Below are 19,231 nucleotides of genomic sequence, written 5' to 3' on the forward strand. Positions count from 1 at the left end.
ATGTTCCCACACGATTGTATCTGATAGTCGTGAAAGTACAAAATGCCCATAAATACATAATCGCATGAGACGTGTGTCAAAATTTTGTGTTGACATGTTTTTGGAGATTAGCTCATGATACCTTGATGATCTTTAGTTAGTATTTCATTTTTTGCTATTTTGAATAACACGGCCTTATTATTAGGCGTTGGTGAGGTTTTGAAAGAACCTACAAACTAACCTGCAAGTGCACAGGATCAATTGTAGTTAGTGATGGGAAGAAAAGGTTTGTCCACAGGGACTCGGAGGGAGCTATTGAAGTTTTCTAGCTAGTCTGAGCTAGTGACAAGCAGTGAAGTTAAGAGACAAAGCAATGAAGTAAAGCAATGAAACATGAATAAGATGGTGTTTACAGGGGCAGTGAAAATGGTATTTACAGAAGCAATAAAAATGAAGCAAAGAGAAAGACCAAGGCAGTGAGCCAAGGGCATGGACAGTGAGCAAATAATCAAAGGCAGTGAAAGAGAATTAAACAAAGATGAGGTAAAATACTAAAGAACACTAGAGATTTGATTCCACCATCTAACCTATCAAGGCAGTGTTACTTGTGAACTAAAATCTTGTCCCTAATGGACCTAGGTTAAGGTTCAAGCCTGCCTATGGTCCAGGGCTGCATTAGTGGAAGATAATTAGCTTAATTCACTAGCATCACCCCTAGCATTGAGTGTCTGTTTAAGGCACACTCAATCACAGGTGATGTTTGATCCCTAACTTCATTACTTCCCTATTTCAGTGAAATGTGGATGGTTGAGTCCCTAAATTCTCTAGTTCACCCCTAGCATTGAGTGTCTTCTTACAGCACACTCAATCACAGGTGACTTCAATTACCAAGAACACTAACATCCTAATTCAGTTATACCTACAAGAGTGTTCACTAAGTTTTTTTCTACCCAACAAGGTCTTCAGGCTTCATCTAAGCCCCAACTGATGATCTATAACATGTTGACAGTAATTGATGACATGATAAACATAAAGATTAATTGAAATTGCAAATTAAAAATTAACCCTAAATTAACAGTAAATTGACATTGGAATTAAACTGAAATTAACCCAATTAGGGGGTATCTCGACTAACCAAGAACACCCCCTACACATACAACACCCCTTCTATTTATACCCAAAAATATGAATTAGGGTTCCATATGTTCTTCCCAAAAAAATCCCCTAAAACAGTAAAATTAGGGTTACACAATTTTTTTACCTAATTTCTCTGATAATTGCTCCCTCACTTCGACCCATGCTTGTACTTCGCCTCCTGCTCCTCTCCGTGCTTCTCATGCCCTAAACCTAGTTGTTCCAACAAACCCTAATCTAGGTCAGTGAGAGACAGTTGGGGGTTAGGTGGAACAATTAGGTTCTAGGGAGATGGGGTGATGTTGTACAGAGTGGTATGGTGGTGGTTTGGTGGCTGTTGCAGGAGGGTTGGTGACGTTTGGTGGAGATGACAGGGGAGAAGGTGGTGGTGATGGTGGTGCGGCAGGGTATGGTGGTTGCAGACGGGGTGAGCTCGATTAGGTTCTGGCTAGGGGTTGTTTGGTTTGTGGGATATAGACTTAGGTGTTTGAGTGTTGAGCGGGATCATCGAACCTTGATGTTCGGTGATGAAAGGCGTAGGATGATAACTTCTGAAATGGATCTAACGGAGAAATTGAGACAGATCGTGAGCGACCGTTGGATGCAAAAATACAACGAAACTGACGGCTCAAGATGGAGTTAGGTGCTGTAGTGTAAGGCGGAGATATCAAACTTCGATGAACAGCAAGGGAGCGACCGTTGGATTCAACTACCATCTAATCTGATGGCTGAGAACGGAGGCGTTTTTGTGTGTAGAAAATGAGGTTGTGCGCACCATTCTTCGCAGCTTCCTTGCGTAATTTCTCCCGGCTTTTCACTACTTTTCTGCTCTTTTCGCTCTGCGACTCATCCGAACTTTATTTATTACCTAAAAATGTAAAATTAATTAATAAAAATATTTATTCTTGAAAACAATGAAAATACAGAATATGGGATAAAATGTAGAATTAATGCATAAAAGATGAGTTAAAATGCCAACAAAAAGGGATAAATATATACAATATTTGGCACTCATCAGGCGTATTCCTGGATGTGGCTGTGTCCTTGCATATGGAAACACGATAGCGGTACCTCCCAGAAATATCCGCGCAACCCAGTCACAAAGTATATGTGCATGTTCTTAAGCCGAACAACCAATATTGACTACTCATTTGGGCCTTGTTCACTACTTAAGGTGAGTAAGAGCGAGTGTGAATGGCCTACACCAATTGATGTAAACCTCCACTTATATCTCATCATAATAGAGTTACAAGTGGGTGTTGCAGAGCCAGAACTGCTCTACAATAGTTATTAAGCTGTAATCAACATTTTTATAACCGAGATAAAATGCAATGTCTTCATGGGTTTGGTAGGTTGTGGAGACACCAAGAGAGTTTCCCTTCAAAATTGAAGATAAACCAGGGGAGCAAACCATAACATTGACTAGACAATACTGGGGTGATGATATCAGAGTCATTGTTCATATGTCTGCAGATCGCTCTTCTACAATCGAGAGAAGCGGTGATGTGTTGGATGATCAGAATCATGACAAATACAAGGATAGTGTTGGTGATCCACAGTCCAGCATTCGCTTAGTTGTAACTGGTACGAATTTTCTCGGGACTACTTTGGAGTACGGTGTCATTGCTTATCCAGATGACTTCTCCATAGACAGTTTCTGTATCAAGTATGCAAATGCTCCGGATGAAGAAAATATATATTACAGAGGACCTGACTATGCGTAAGTACTAGCTATAATTATTCGTTGCCAGCTTTGAAATTGTATATTACATCGATATCTGTCAACTGTTGCTTTCGCTATATCTTACATTATTGGTTTCTTATCATGCATCTTTTATTCTTCTTCAAGGAAGTTGGATAAGAACTTGCAGAAAGAATTCCACAGACGCTTGAAGATGATAGGGATCATACCCAGCACCACCAACTTCTTACATGAGTACATGGCTAACAGAGACATGTGCTCATCAGATTCTTCCAATCCTTCTCCACCTACTATTAATCAACCTACTCCTGAACCCATAGGAACAACGTTGTTTAATGATGAAGGAATTCCTGTCGACCCTGGCATCGGTAATACTATTTAATAGTTTGATTGGATGTTTAATGTTTCACTTTGTTGGAGCATATGTTTTGATTCTTACTGAATTTATTATGGTCTACACAGAGGTATATAGACAAAGAGGACATCCACTTGTCAGGTATTATTATCAACTCATTAAAGTCATCTTTTTTACTTATAAAATCTTTCCATCGGGCCTAAAAGCATCTCTAATGCTAGTGTCATAGAATCTTACCTGGTATTTGGTATAAACAGGCTAGAACTTAAGGGAAAAAACCAGTAGGATAAAATGCAAAATCTTTGCGGTATTTGGTCAATTTTTTTTTTGTGGGTTATTATTAATATGTCGTATAAATGAATTGAAAATAGAATTTTGGCAAATATGCATCTTCTTTGGTAAGGACTAAGAATGTATTCCGAAAATAATTTAGTGCAGATCAGAGTCATGAAGGAAGTATAGATGTAACTTTCTACTTAGCCTTGTGTTCGAAATGTTTTATTAACAACTCACAGATATAGGATGCTAGCATTGTGAAGTACTATGTTATCAAAAAAAAAAGAATTGAAAACTTAAATGATGTTATAATTGTTTATTGTTATGAATTGGTATTTTCTTGTTTTCCATTAATGGCAGTGCTGAGGATATCCGCAATAGTGGAAAGAATCACAAAGACTTCATTTGGATTCCGTATCCATATACTCGGTAGGTATTATTATTGTTATTATTATTATTATTATTAAAGAAGAGAAAAGATCTGTGTTTTCAGTCTCCTAAAATCGCCTATTATTTTTATTATCATCGTTGTAGTTATTATCATTATTATTATTGTTATGAGAAGATCGCCACTGAGGGCTTTTATTAAAAATAAACAGATTTTTACAGGAATGGCAGGGAGTCTAGCAGCAAGCTGAGCTACCACACATAAGAATACTCTATAAGGAATAAATTTGTATCATGATTTGAAACATATGGAAGATGTGCCTGATTATGTAGAGGCTTGGGAAGAACTTGGTGTTTCCCTAAAAGCACACAATGATGAGATGAATAAAATAAAGTATCCTAATGGACCGCCGGATGTTGTTGAACTGAGTGATTCAGATCTTGAACATTATCAAGTATGGCATATGTAAATTTGAGATAGTTTGCTCGCCATTTCTACATTTTCGTTCTTTCCCTTTCTTATTTTACTGACTCATGATCATAATCACTCAGATGTTTTTTCTTTTTTATATACTTGGAAAGTGTTGTATGTCCAAATCTTTGACTAAAGTTGTTTACAGGGTTAATAAGATTTTCATGTAAAATTGACGAAGAACCAAATTTAGGGAAAAATATTCAAAGGTGATCAGGTTTGTAAGATTTTGGGATGGGTATTTAGATCACGATTAACCCCTAAAAGAATTTTACAAACAGTGTGATGTTCAAAGAATGAAATGATGAAAACAGATTTAGAGGTAAGATCAATAAGAATTCGGTGTTGTTGTTTAAAGGTTGAACTAAGATCAAAAGGCATTTGTTTTCACTGCCCAACTGCAAGATGAATGAACCACAGAAACTCCACCAACCACGGTGAAGTAGTTGATTAAATAATTCCCTTGCAGTACCAGCTTCAATATTACATGTCACTAGTATCAAAACAGAGAAGAGAATAAAATCTTGCTGCGACATTTCATTAACCAGATGACTAGCATCATACATACACCATATCTTGACAGAGCATCTTAACGATGTACCCCATGAAAAACCACTCCAAATATAAAATCCCGTTGCAGAAAACAAGAGGACCACACATTGAGTTCAATTTCCTTTCCTCGATTGGCTAATGTACGAGTATCATCAAGAGGAAGACAAAAACAGGCTCGACCGAGCAAAATGCTGTGGAATAACATCGTGAAGTTGGCAAGTTGTTGCGTAAGAGAGGTAGGAAGATGTCCTTGACAGAAACTATGAGAGAAGATAGTGAAGATAGTTGAAGTACTGGACGGATGTGGCTGTGAATATATATTACTAAGGATGTGGCTGTGAATATATATTACTAAGAACGAAAACTGCATAGCAACAACAACCGCTTCCGCAGTGCACCCAATGTGTCTCTGGAAATATAGAGCAAACCAACTTGAAGCTGCAAAGGAGTATCCGCTACACTTAACATGAACAGATGTGTAATATCGAAAAAAAACAATTGGGATACAGATCTATGTGACTATGTCCATATGAACCACCACCACCCTTCAAGAATGCACCATAAAGAACCTTGGTAGAAGTGGGTAACCCAACTTGAGATTGTAAGAGAATATCTGTTGTACAGCCCTTCAAATTCCTCAGAGTTTCATTACATGCTCATATAGCTTTGCAATCCTGGAGTGGAAGCCGTATACAGAAATGCTCATATAGCTTTTTAAAAGTGCACGTTTCAAACCATTTCCACCTAGGTCTTCAGTTTTAGTGCAATCTGAGGAAAACGATGACAGCCCCAAATTAGAATCATATGCATAGAAATAACAAGAGCTATAATTTCATTGAACAGACCAGCTCTATAACACAAATTACATGGAAATAATAAGAATTAGATTTTCTTCTTCGTTGCATCTATCTTTTAAAGCATCAAATTGTTATCAGTAATAATGGACAACCAGAGAAAGACTTTTTAGAGAGAAACATGGGAAGTCTTCTAGAGAGAGATTAGATCCATAAAATTTGCTGAATAATGCCAACAAATGAATCCCATAAATTACGCTCATTACTGATTGACTGAAAAAAAAATTAAAATCTTTTAATTAATAATATCTAATGGATAAAAGGTTAATTTAGTCACTCTAATAATATGATATATCTTGGTGAACAAAGGCCATGCCGAATGAAGCAGCTAGATTAGTCGGTCTAAGTAACAATTTTTTGGGTTTTTTTTTTCTTAGGATAGGAAATAAAGCAGCAGATATTCTAACAAAACATGTAAGAACTTTAAATTCAAAAGTCACATGTGGAATGTCTCCTCCTACTTGTATCCAACAACAACTCTTAGTAGATAAACCCAAATTTTATAAATTAAAATTATGTCCCATGAAACGAATTTTATAACTACATCCACTGTCAGACGCAAATAACAGATCCGCTCCACCAAATTTACTCCACCACTTAGCGTCTCACCACTGACTAAACCCAAATTTAGTCGTTCTTTTTAATCTTTAATCTTTAGGTTTGATCGCACCATTGAGTTGCTCTAATCAAATCATGTTTCAGTGGGATGCTATTATATACCTGTGATAGTATGTGTGTGGTTTTTTTAAATAGTTTTCTCTTTAATTTAATCTTATTTTTGAAAAAAAAAATTTCTAAAACTAAACACCTGTTATCCTGTAAATTCGTGGGAACCACCATCCACATTCACAAAGTCAGAACAGCGTTAGAGCATCCACAGTGGGCGAGTATAACCAAATTTATGGGATGAGATCCTAACACAGTGGGACGGAGTAAAGATCAAATTTGGACCAAAGACCAAATTCCAGACCAAATATGGTCGCGACCAAATCCCAAATTCTCATATAGTCGGGCGTAAACTTAAATTACGTTTGATGCTGGGCGTAACATAAATTTACGCTTGTTAACGGGCGTAAACCAAATTTACGTATGTTGGTGGGGCGGAATTTAAATTTACGTTTGTTGCGGGCGTAACATAAATTTACGCCTGATGAGACGGACAGAAGAATTCCGCACGTTGCCAGGCGGACACCAAATTTCCGCCTGTCTGGGGCGGACACCAGATTTCCGCCTGTCCGGGGCGGACACGAAATTTCCGCCTGTCTGGGGCGGACACCAAAATTCCGCCCCTCCCAAACGGACTTTTCTTTTACGCCTGAGAAAAATTATGAAACATGAAATGAAATATTTGGAACGTTAGAATGATAAATTTTTCGAACGTTGGCGTTGGATTGCGTAGCAGATTTTTGACCGTTGGTAAGATATTTATATCTTTCGAACGTTTGAAATTGAATGTTAATAACGGGTTTATTTTATACCTATATATACCACATGAATTCCTTTCACATTTTCATATCATTCATTTGTATTCGGCAAGAAAAAAATAGTATCAGGAAGAAAAAATAGTTTTCCATATTTCAAATCATTTTGAAAATTTTCATCGAATCGTTTTTAATGTCAACACCACGAATAGCAAGAGGTCCAAATTTTACGACAATCGAAGATGTCACGATGTGTAAAATTCATTTATCAATATCTCAAGATCCCGGCGTTGGAGCCGATCAATCAGAGATTGCGTTGTGGACTCGTATCAAGGATGATATTGAAGCTCATTTACCGGATAAACCAGAGCGGTCTTGGAGTTCCTGGCAAAAACGATTTCAGGGAATAAGTAAAGAAGTGGCGTTGTTTTCGGCAAAACAGGCGGAAGTGGAAGGTGAATATCATACGGGATGGGGTCCGGAAATGACCGTGAGTATTCTCTCTGTTTTGAAACAATTATTTTCTAATATTGAGATGCCCATGAACCTAATTGTTTTTAAAAACATTAACAGCTCGAAGAAGTAAACAAACGGTTTAAGGAATGCAATCATGGAAGAAAATTTAGGCACGAAGAGTGCTACCCAATTGTCATAGAAAATATAAAATATAATCGTCGATCGACTTTTGTTTTTGATACGACGCACGATTTGGATAGTAGCGTGAATACCGAGGAAGATGGCACTCAAGTCGAGTCCGGTAACGACACAGATAAAGGAGACATAGAGAATACATACCTTCGTCAGATGGGAAAAAAAGCAGCTAAACGATTGAAGAAAACCGGGCGAGAGAAATCCAACAGCCAAGAGGAATTGATGGGAATAATTATTACACAGCAAGAAAATTTCAATTCTCATTACCGGGAACAATCAAGATTCAAGATGGAACAAAAAAAGGCCGAGTTTGCATAAAAACAAGCTGAGCATGCGGCTAAAATAGCCAAGGAGGTCGCAGACGATGAATTTCGCATCATGATGATGGATCTTTCCAAATTGGATCATGTACAAAAGGAGTACTTCGAACTTCGAAAGGCTTTAATAGTACGGGACAAAAGGAGCCAATTATAATCGTCAAAACGGGATAGTTCAAACCTTAAGTATTAAGTCTAATAATAAGTGATAATAGTTTTAGTAGTTTATTTACGTTTTAATATGTATTAATTTTGTCATTAGTCGTATTATTATGTAATATTTGGGATTTAATTTTATCTTCATTTAATTTAATCAACTTTAACTTATTTTGTAACATCTTACTTTAATTTACCAAGTGATGAGTATATGAAATAGAGTTAATACATTTCTTCGAAATTATTCGTTAAAATAAAATCACATAATTTTTTCATATGGGAAACAACATTTAATTTCAATATTTTTTCCTCGTCTCCAACCTTTTAATTCCCATATTCTGCCCATATATGTTCGATTAAGTCATCGCGCAAGCGAATATGCCTATCTTTGCTGCGCATATGACGTCGGCGTTGCTCAGCTCTAATTTGGGAAAACTCCTCACTGTTGCCTCTTAATATATTAACCGGTGTCGGGTTGCTACGATGATCATAAACATGTGGCCATTCACCGGGTAGACGCTCATCCTCGACTATCATATTATGTAAGATAATACACGTTTTCATGATATAGGCAAGCACATCTGGATTCCACATTCTAGCAGGTTGTTTCATGATATAGGCAAGCACATCTGGATTCCACATTCTGTTCATTACCGTTCATTGAGATGTCTGGTCGACATATGCCTAGGTATTCATACCCCCAAAACTAGTCCATAAAATTAATGAATCAAATTAATATATCCAAGGAAATAAACTTAAATGAAAATATACTTTACGTTGAAAATTAAAATAAAATCGATTACCAAAATACCTCTAATATTTGGAAGGGCCCGCTTAGTGCCTTCTGTTGTTTCCTACAAGCTTGTCGGAGACCTGCATACAATCTCGAAAAGGCACTACCGCCCCAGTCAAGGTCTTGTATTTTATCAATTTCTTCGAAAGCAGCTAACCATCCAGCATCAATATAGTTCTTTGCATTAGGAAAGAAAAATTGACCCAAAACATACATAAAAAAGGCAATTGCTATTCTATGGGCGAGGAGAGAATCTTCATTAGCCGCCACCAACTTATCTTCTTTGAAGTATGAGCTTAAATATGTAATTGTAATTGAGTTTGATATCCACGACGCGCCTCTTGTTCCCTGTGTGATATCCGGAAAAATCTTCTCACGGACATACTCAAATTGGTATAGGCTCGAATCATACGGAACTACATAACCATCACCGATACTCAGTCCAGTTAACATGACCCAATCTAATGGCGTGAACCCCATCTCACCAAATGGAAAATGGAACGTGTTGGTTGTATCCCAAAACCTCTCAACAATATAATCAACAACGGCATGTTGGGTAACGTTACACTCTATGTTCAACAATTTTTCCCACCCCGCTTTTTCAATCAAATATTTAACTCTAGGACAATGTATTGAAATAAATTTATAATAATGAATTACCGATGCCAGACATCCACGATGTTTAAACTTAAATGTTGGTGCGTCTGAAAATGTAATGTCTTCAGTAGCGTGCGGCTTATCATCTTCCACTATAGGAAACCTCCCTAACCCGGGGACGTCGACCTCCTCAATTTGACCGGTAGAGATTAAGTTGTAATCAGCTTCGGTAGATTTTTGTCTCTTGTTGGTCTTTCGGCGACCACTAAACCTCGATATAAACTTGTTCATTCTACGCACAAACATGTTAAATACAATTTCATAATTAAAAGACCAATCCACGAACCATAATAGACATAAATTTAACCGAACAAAATTTCAACATCATAAAATTCCATAAACATAAATTTAACCAAAAAAATAATTATCCAATTAACTATATTTATAACTATTTATAATTAACAAAAAATTCAATTAAAATACGAAACTAAACTAACAAAAAGATAAATTAAATTAAATCACGTAACTAAATTAACAAAAAATAATTATCCAATTAACTATATTTATAACTATTTATAATTAACAAAAAAATAAATTAAATTACGAAATTAAATTAACAAAAAAATATATTAAATTAAATCACGTAACTAAATTAACAAAAAATAATTATCCAATTATTAATATTTATAACTATTAAATAAAACAAAAAATTAAATTAAATTACGATTAACCCAATTTTAATAAGATTTGATTAACCCAATATGATATAAAGTCTGATTCAATTTTCAACGTAAAAACCCTAAAAAAATTCGAACAAAAAATACATTACCTGCGCATATTATTACACAAATTGAAATAAATTCGAACAAAAAATACAATACATGATATTATTATTACACAAATTGAATAAAGAAAGTAGAAAATACATACCTTATAATGGAGTTTTTAGGGTTTTTGTGGAGTTTTTAGGGTATCTGTACGGTTGGTAGATGGGAATGGAGAAGAAGAATATGAACTGAAGAGGAGCCGTGAAGCAAACAAGAATATGAACTGTGTATGAACTGTGGAAGAAAGAAAATGAACTGAGAAGAAGAAGCCTCGTGTAGAAGAGATGGGTTGTGGTTGGGAAGGAGAGGCGGTATTGGTGGAAGGTGTTAAGATTACGCCCGATTTGATCGGACGGACAGGAAACCTCGCCATAACCCTAAACCCTAATGAAACGGAAATTTTGGTTACGCCCGTCTCAGGCGTAATAATTTTTTACGCCTGACAAATTCATCACGCGGACAGAACATGTCCGTCCGTAAAACTCATCACGCGGACACCAAAATTCCGCCCGTCTGATCTCACACGTGATGTGTGACCGTGTTTAACTCGGACGGAATTTAGATTTACGTTTCTTCGAGCGGTCATTTGGAATCCGTCTGATCAACGGGCGGAATTTAAGATTCCGCCCCTTACCAAACGTAATTTTTATTTACGCTTGATGACAAACGTGATTTATATTTACGCCCGTTTGAAACGTAATTTATAATTCCGCCCAGAAATGAAACGTAACTAATACTTCCGCCCGTCTTCATGCGTAAAACTGTTTTACGCGCGACCAAATTTGGTTTTCTCCCCGTAACGTCACAATACAAATTAAACTCATATTTAGTCTTTTTTTTTTAGTCTTTGATCTTTGAGTTTAGTCGTACCATTGCAGTCGCTCTTAGTGCCTTAGGTGAATACATATGTGAGGTCTGAGGTTCGACTCTTGTTACTAGCCCGGGTATGCATTTCATTTTCCAACGAACTATCGACAGATTCTTTAAACTAAAAACAAATCCTAGAACGAAACTATGCACAGATTACCACGATATTGAATCATGAGAAGTTCCTCCTCCACCATTCAAGCTCTCCAGATCAGATTGGGACCATTGATCTGGGACAATAAGGAAGTACGTTCCGTGAGATGAAGTATCATTCCAGACAGCTCTCTCAAGCAATTTTGCTTTATTTCAGAGTAAAATCGGAGAAGTTGGCATTGCATCTGGATGATCCTTTCAGGTCATAAAGCCTTGTAACTTGGCGTTTGAACATCCACTTTCTGTTCCTTCCCTCCTTTAAGATGCTTTGATGTAACCTTTCCGAGAAACAAGAAATAAAATTCAATAACTCCACAAATCACAAAGAAAATTGATGAAAAAAATTGTATAACGAAAAAAAGCAATAGCAAAATGGTTGAGATTCAATGAAATCAAAATTTTCAACCTTTGAAGTGTTGTTCTCTGATAAAGTCTTGTTGTCCGAGTGGTAGCTAGAGGTTCAGGAAGGGCATCCCAATTTCTCTCCAAAGATGATTTAAAAAGCCATAGTAATTATTTTTAAAAAATAATTATTAGCAATAATTTATTTGTAAATAAAATATCTAAGATCATAAACATGCTTCAAAAAATAAATAAAAGTAATAAGACAAGTAATAAAAACTTACATTTATATTACATGCAAACTTACATTTAAAAGTTACAGTAGACAAACAAACTTACATAAAATAGACTTTCAAACCTAATAAAATACTTACATAAATAAAATTTCAAACCTAATAAAATACGAACAAACCCTAAAACAAACAACCTTACATAAAACAAACTGCTTTCCATACGGTAAACTTGCAACCTAAACCAAAATTCATCTGGACCATATATCAATTGTGCTCCTGTGGTGGAATGGGAAGGTTATTAAACATAGTTGGAGCAAAATCCAGTCAATTGAACATATCTTCCTTGAACGCAGCATTGTCATCCTTTATTTTATGATTCTGATCTTTCATTTCCTTGTTTCATCTTGATATTTCAAAATCTGATCTTCTTAGCTTTTAATCTTATCATTCAATGTCTCAATCAAATCACGAAACTCATTCACCACTCCATTAGAAGATGAAGACGAAAAAACACGTTTTCTTTTGTATCTCTTAGCACCAATCACTTCATTAAAAATATCCAACTCTTCAGGTGGTTGAGATCCCTCTACAATTCCTTGTTGACACGACTCAAGCATCTTATCCTGTATGCATATGTACACATATTAATCAAGTCAATCAACCCAAAATAAAGACGGTTAAAAATAAGACAATTTCACAGAAACTTCCATGTCTTATTTGGGCTTCGTTACTTATCCACTGCACCTCGTTTTCATTATCAGAATTTTTTATCGTATGAGTATGGGTATCATAGAAAGTTTGTATGTAGACATGTTGTACTTCTTGGACCTTTTTCTGCTTGATAAAAATTAAAAACAAATGAAAACATAGTACTAATACTTAGCATCACTATGAATTTACAAACGAAGGAAAAAAAAACATTAAGCACACTTGATTTGTGTAATTAAAGGAAGAATACAAACCAATTCCCGGTGGACAAACAATGGAAGCGACCCTCCACAGTGATTATAGGGAACTTTTGCGTTATTATTAGATCCAGCTTGTGATCAAATGAGAGGGTAAAAAAAACCTCTCTCCTAAATCCTCTCAATAACGAAGAAAAAGAAAATCTAATCCTAGTTTTTTTTTTTTCCTTTGAATCTTTTTCTTCAAACCTAGATTTACTAGGATTGAATCTGATATATCAGATTTTCTAAGTAATTTGGGTTTGTAATTGTGTAATTAATTTTTTTTTCTTTCGATAAAAATCACTCTGTGATTTAGGTTGTAAAATTTACTTTTCAGTTTATTGTTTTTCTGTATATAATGGCTATATCATGCCTTGTAACAATTTCAATTCTAATCGCCATTAGTGCGTCCTATTATAGCCTTTGGGCTCTAATCTTGAAATCCGATGAGAGATTCAAGCATGTCATTGAAGACGATCAATTCCAAAGTGACGATGATCAAGCTCTACATAAAGAAGATCAATGGCTATCAGAATGGGTCGTGATTATAATGGTTTGTGGAAATTATTTCTACGACGGATTTTATCTTATCAAAGAAGAAGCCTCTAAATGGATGAAGAATAATCAAAATACCATTACTCAGATTAGTCTTTTCCATTTTTCTTGGTTTCATGTAGATCAAAAAATTCACATTGTAGTTGCTTATGTCAGTGCGCAATGTATTATGATGAAACATGAGGGCATGATTATCAACTACTTCTGCCATGTAACAATCCTAACCTCAATTTGAATGAGGTATTTTAATAAATAAATTTAGGGGTCTTCCAAAGCCCCTCTTTCCATAAAAAAAAAAAAAAGAAATATCCAGCCAGTGATCATTTGTACAATTAGAACACTAAGCAATATAAAATACATAATAATAAAATGAAGTAAGTATAATCATCATGTATACCTGAAACGTTTCTGAAGAGAACCAATCACAAAAATAGTTCCAGCTATCTTGGGGCACATTCCTAGGAGGATTCAAACTCGCTTCTTAAATTGCTCTGAAACTCTTAAAATACTTAACCAATTTGTTCCTGTGATTTGTAAACCTACTTTCCATATTGTCATTCAAATATTTTCTTATGAAAGGCACAATAGTATCAACAACGAACTTTTCCTACATCAAAAACATAACTTGTTTAATTGAAAGCTTTATAGTATGTAATTTTAAAATTGACCTTTCAAATTTATTCAACATGCTAACAAACCTTAATTCGTTCAATTAAAGCAGATCGCTAATGCTCAGGAATTTTCGTCCAGGATTGGTGCTGAAGAGGAGATAACCCATGTACAATAATTCCACATTCAGATGACAACTTGGGAGCATTGGAACAAATAGGTGCCTGGTGTGGGGCGTGGACTATACCAACGCTCGATTATATTTGGGTTTAGTCTTGGTCCCAGACCAAATATACTCTGGGCTTTAGTCGTTGATCAAAATTTGATCGATAGTACGTCTCACTGCGTCTGTTCGGAAGACCAAATATTTGGGTTTAGTCAACCACTGTGGACGCTCTAAGTGACTATATACCAGATGACAATGTTGTAGTTGAAGAAGGTAATATATTCTATTCACAAATTTCTTTTTCCTTGTTACTCTTTTTAGTAATAGTAACTAACTGCCTAGCTTGCTATTATTTTTTTTTGCAGAGTTACTGGGTTCTATCAACAATAATGCCACCACCAGTGCAGCCATGGAATAGATCTCCACAACCACTTCACCACCAATGCTACAACTTCAACTTCAACTAACTTGCTATTAAAACAGTAAAACTTACTATTGTATTGTAGTATTGTTTGTGTTGGTCAGTGAGTGTGTTTGTGTGCTACTGTACTGCTACTTGTTAGTTGTTATTTTTTCATATTTTCAAGACTTTGGTTGTTTGGCACTTTGGATAGCTAGTATTAGTGTTTGTGTTTGTGTGCTAATGTACTGCTACTTGTTAGTTGTTATTTTTTCATATTTTCAAGACTTTGGTTGTTTGGCACTTTGGATAGCTAGTATTATTGCTATTTGTTAGTTGTTACTTTGTTCTTTGATTGAGATATTGCTTAATATATTGAAAAACATGTAAAACTAACAGGAAAATTTGTCTGGAAAACTGACAGGAAGAACCGACTGGTATCGGAACCGTACCTGATACCGTATGTGTGCCGAATGGTACAGGAATCGAGATACAATGTACAAATCCAAAATTTTGGAACCGAGACTAAGGAGGTACATGTACTCGGTCTCGGCAAGAACCGAGCCGAACTGTACCGTGTGCACCCTTACATCTACCACGTCTGGAGACTAGAGCATGGGTGTGTCCAAGGAATCAAACTAGAATTAGAGAGTGAATGGGCTGGGCTTTATGTTTTATATTTTGTTTAATTCCCGCTGTCAACGTTTCTACTCTGGGAACAAAGATGATAAATGAATGAAGAATCACATTATAGTCGGTCTTATGAAGAATCACATTATATTTGTGGCATTGCTGGTGTCTCTCTAGATTGCGTTAAATATGAGTACATTTATTTTTTAATTTAACAAAAACAAATTCAGTGAGTGAGTGAAAGAGACGGATGGAGAAATGAGACGGAGGAAAAGCACGACATGCCCAGGCAAACCCACCACCGTGCGTGCTTTCTTCTTCTTTTCTCATCACCCTCTCCCCCTCCCTCACCAATGCACGTGCATAAAAGGCTAAAGCCACCACGGCAGCTTCTACATCATCTACACTACAGCATTATTTTATTTAATTAAGAGCCAAACTTACAACTTAGCAGCAAAACAAAAACAGCCAGTACTGATCGTCAAAATCTCACCCATATGAATTTTTGTTAGGATTTTTTTACTTCCAGTTTTATGTTCAATTCCAATGATAGAATTTCAGCTCAACAATACTGCATACATCTCCCAAAGCCAGTGTTTGACGCTTCTTTTTCTTTCCATGGGGCTCGAATTTGTTTTTTTCTAAATACTGTACCCACGTCTACTTTGCCTTAAATAAAATAAAATGGATGAGATTTAACTGTTGTTTGGCATACGACACACGAGAGTAGTGTAAGATAAAGATTAACAAGTCCAGCTAATACTACTGTCTATAGGACAAAGAAAGATTAACAAGTCCAGCTAATACTACTGTCTATAGGACAAAGAAAGATTAACAAGTCCAGCTAATACTACTGTCTATAGGACAAAGAAAGATTAACAAGTCCAGCTAATACTACTGTCTATAGGACAAAGAGGAGGAGCGTTGCATCGAGATCTCTGCACACAAATAGGAGGAGGAATTGACAAACAAATCTGAACCATGAAACAGACAACTCTTCATATGAAACGGAAGGAACACAAGAAAAACAACATCACGAGAATACAAATAGAGAGAATGCAATCAGGGTTGCATGAGAGGGAGGGTGGGGGCATTGACTTTCTCATTGATAAAACAAAGGAAAAAGCAAAACCAAACTGACCCCAAATGCCAATGCAAACGCATTGTGTCGTGAAAAAGGAACAGATTCCTCTAACGAGAACTAGAGAGGGGTGAGGGGTTCTCTTTGCAATATAAAATTACTGTTGATTTCCTTGGATGTTTGCTTTTGCTTTTATCAGCTTCCGCTGCTGGTGTTGCTTTACAAAGGTCAGCTTAGCTTTGCCAATGCCAACCATGCACACCACACACGCCCCTTTGACATTTCTCACTACTCAACATTCTTGTTTTCTTTATTTTTAATTTCATTCTTCTCTGTCTCTTCAATAAATCTCCTTTTTCTATTTGCTTTTTTATGTCATCACGTATGTCAATGTCGGTCTCTATGTGCATGTATGTGTATACACCAGAGGTTTTGACGATGAGGTAATTTTTATTTTTAGATGGGGAAGGGAGGGGAGATCAGACGACATCTTTTTCTTCTTTTTTTTTTTTTCCTTAAAATAAAATAAGCAAAACCAATTTCTTCTTTTATTTTAAGGAAAAGGATTAGATTATTAATTAATTTTGAGATTTTTCTTTAGTTTAATTTCTTCTTGATTAGATTGATTCGGTTTCAATTATAAAAGAAAAATCAACTGAAGAAATCACAACAATGTGTTTGGTAGTCCGTTCTCAGTCTATATATATTTTGGTCGACAATAAAAACTCCTCCTTTGTTTTCTTTTCTTCCATTAAAGAAAGGTTGTCTCTTTGGATGGTTCTTCTTCATCATCCTACCTTCCAGATGTTACATCTTCTAATTTGATTTTCTTTTAATTTTAGAGATATTTTGTATAAAGATAGTAAGTTTTGCGACTAATCAGGATCTGGGTCCTAGAAGATGCAGTTCATGCATTAGGGTCGTAAACTAACCGAGGACTATTAGGAAATTGTTAGCTGATTTTTCTTATTTTACAAAGAACCTTGACCATCAGTTGACCGTTGTTGACTGTTCAAATATGATAAAAACTTATTGCATTATCATCTTTTTCCATCTTCCTCCCTTTGTTGTTAAAAACTCATCTTCACGATTGCAAAACCAAAAACTTCAAAACCCAATTAGCTAGGAATTTCTCATATTCAAGGGAGTTTCTGGGGACTGGGTTTCCTAGCTCTTGTAATTTGCTAGTGACCAAAGTGTCTCTGTTGTTGATTTTCCTTCTATAATGAATACTTTTTATCTCAGAATTTGAATGAACTTCAAAATGCTCATTCTTTTCCAGCTTGATCTATCCGTGTTTCCACAGTTGTTCAACGAAAATCATAGGGAAATAACAGAAAACCCTAAAATTTATTTTCATGGATTCGTCAAATAGAAGCAACATAAACGCATAAAACATAGAAACTTACCTAATTGGGACCATTTGATAGAGGGTTTGATTTATCAGAATCACCACCACCACTTACATCAACGGCTTCATCCTTTCCATGTTCGTCGTGTTCGTCGTCTTCATCCTCGTTTGCAGTGATTACAATCGATTTGTTCTTTAAGTTTTCTCGATCTCTCGTGGGTTCATTAGTATCAGTCATCGTTTTATAAAAGAATCGACGATGTTTTTGATTCGGCGATGAATGTCGATGATTAATTGAAGTTAGAATAAGGGGAATAGTGTTTTTTCTCTCCACAATCGGAAGGGATGAAGAAGGGGAGAAGAAGAGTTGAAAATGAAATGGAAAATGAAAAGGTTTTTGGTGGTTTTAATCTCCCAAAGGTTAGGTCGGCAATTATATAATCGGTATTCATATGATGTTCTTTTGCTACAGATTACAAATGGTTGCCCCAAATTCATTTTTTTTGCAAAACCGATAAAATTGAGCTTTTCTACCTTAACCATCGGTAGATATAACATGTTAGTATTCTACAGATCATGGCAATAACCCATTCTTAAACAAACTAGTAATCGATAGGTTAACAAGATAACTTAACCTCTGATTATTAAGTTGCCCCAAAAATAGTGTTTTGCTAAAATTTCAATTTTTTCGAATTTGGGAATTAGAATAATCGGTAGTTTATAAAGTTATTTATAAAATTCACATATCTACCGATTTCTAGCGGCCACAAAATTGATAATACACACAATTGGTAGATAATAGCACTTCAGTAACTACCGATTGTGTAAGGACACTTACGTAATCTCCACAAATTTAACATCCCATAACCTTATCTATGAGTTGGGAATAAAATAATCGCATCTAATTCTTTTATGTCGCCCCTAATGACAGCCAGGATTAAAAAGAGTTATTGTAGTCTTTTTTTTGGCCAACCCGTCCGTCACTAATGCACGTGCATCAAGCTAAAGCCACCACAGCAGCTACATATGTCTACACTACAGATAAATTAGCATGGGTGCTTGACATCAAGTCTAAACCTAAGGACATGTAGTTAGCTCTTTCAATTAAGAGTCCCAACTTACATCTTAGAATGCAGCAAAAAAATAAATAATAAAAAGATAAAGGAACATCCTAGACACATGTATGTACAACTTTCATCATCCACCACGTGTACAGAAAGAGACACGTGGAAGGCATGCAAAACAAGATATCAAACACATGATAGCAAGCATCTCATCAGAAGATGCCACCGGTCAGCAGATCCGAAGGTCAGGGACAGAGGATCACATATGTATGATGGTTCATAGGAGCACTAGATAATACCCCTTGGGTGTTAATACACCCAATCCTGAGGAAGATCTCAGATCAACGGCTGAGAGGAAGT

At 35.9% G+C, this 19,231-nt stretch overlaps 2 protein-coding genes across 4 annotated transcripts; both read left to right on the top strand.

The window, feature by feature from the left end:
* The first annotated feature begins 2,221 nt into the window (after positions 1 to 2,221).
* Positions 2,222 to 2,837, top strand: LOC113337037 (uncharacterized protein At2g39795, mitochondrial-like). The gene is made up of 2 exons (XM_026582728.1): positions 2,222 to 2,287; positions 2,466 to 2,837. Exons 1-2 carry the CDS (start codon positions 2,222 to 2,224, stop codon positions 2,835 to 2,837), a joined length of 438 nt encoding a protein of 145 aa, XP_026438513.1.
* Positions 2,532 to 4,375, top strand: LOC113336998. 3 transcript variants are annotated; one of them, XM_026582698.1, is made up of 5 exons: positions 2,532 to 2,833; positions 2,967 to 3,183; positions 3,278 to 3,311; positions 3,807 to 3,875; positions 4,046 to 4,375. In XM_026582698.1, exons 2-5 carry the CDS (start codon positions 3,009 to 3,011, stop codon positions 4,071 to 4,073), a joined length of 306 nt encoding a protein of 101 aa, XP_026438483.1. In that variant the 5' UTR covers positions 2,532 to 2,833; positions 2,967 to 3,008; the 3' UTR covers positions 4,074 to 4,375. The 3 variants fall into 3 exon arrangements, with proteins under 3 accessions (XP_026438483.1, XP_026438481.1, XP_026438482.1); XM_026582696.1 differs by having other exon boundaries at positions 4,056 to 4,375; XM_026582697.1 differs by having other exon boundaries at positions 2,532 to 3,183; positions 4,056 to 4,375.
* Positions 4,376 to 19,231: the final 14,856 nt, after the last annotated feature.

Source organism: Papaver somniferum, unplaced genomic scaffold (genome assembly GCF_003573695.1).
Source record: "Papaver somniferum cultivar HN1 unplaced genomic scaffold, ASM357369v1 unplaced-scaffold_158, whole genome shotgun sequence".
In the NCBI taxonomy this organism is placed as follows: Eukaryota; Viridiplantae; Streptophyta; class Magnoliopsida; order Ranunculales; family Papaveraceae; genus Papaver; species Papaver somniferum.

What these genes read in the sequence shown, in the direction of transcription:
- LOC113337037 (XM_026582728.1), top strand. Translation starts at nt 2,222, where the DNA reads ATGTGCATGTTCTTAAGCCGAACAACCAATATTGACTACTCATTTGGG. An exon ending in GGCCTTGTTCACTACTTAAG is followed by an intron (nt 2,288 to 2,465) that starts GTGAGTAAGAGC and finishes TGGGTTTGGTAG; the next exon opens with GTTGTGGAGACACCAAGAGA.
- LOC113336998 (XM_026582697.1), top strand. Translation starts at nt 3,009, where the DNA reads ATGATAGGGATCATACCCAGCACCACCAACTTCTTACATGAGTACATG. An exon ending in TCCTGTCGACCCTGGCATCG is followed by an intron (nt 3,184 to 3,277) that starts GTAATACTATTT and finishes TGGTCTACACAG; the next exon opens with AGGTATATAGACAAAGAGGA. An exon ending in ATTCCGTATCCATATACTCG is followed by an intron (nt 3,876 to 4,055) that starts GTAGGTATTATT and finishes AGATTTTTACAG; the next exon opens with GAATGGCAGGGAGTCTAGCA.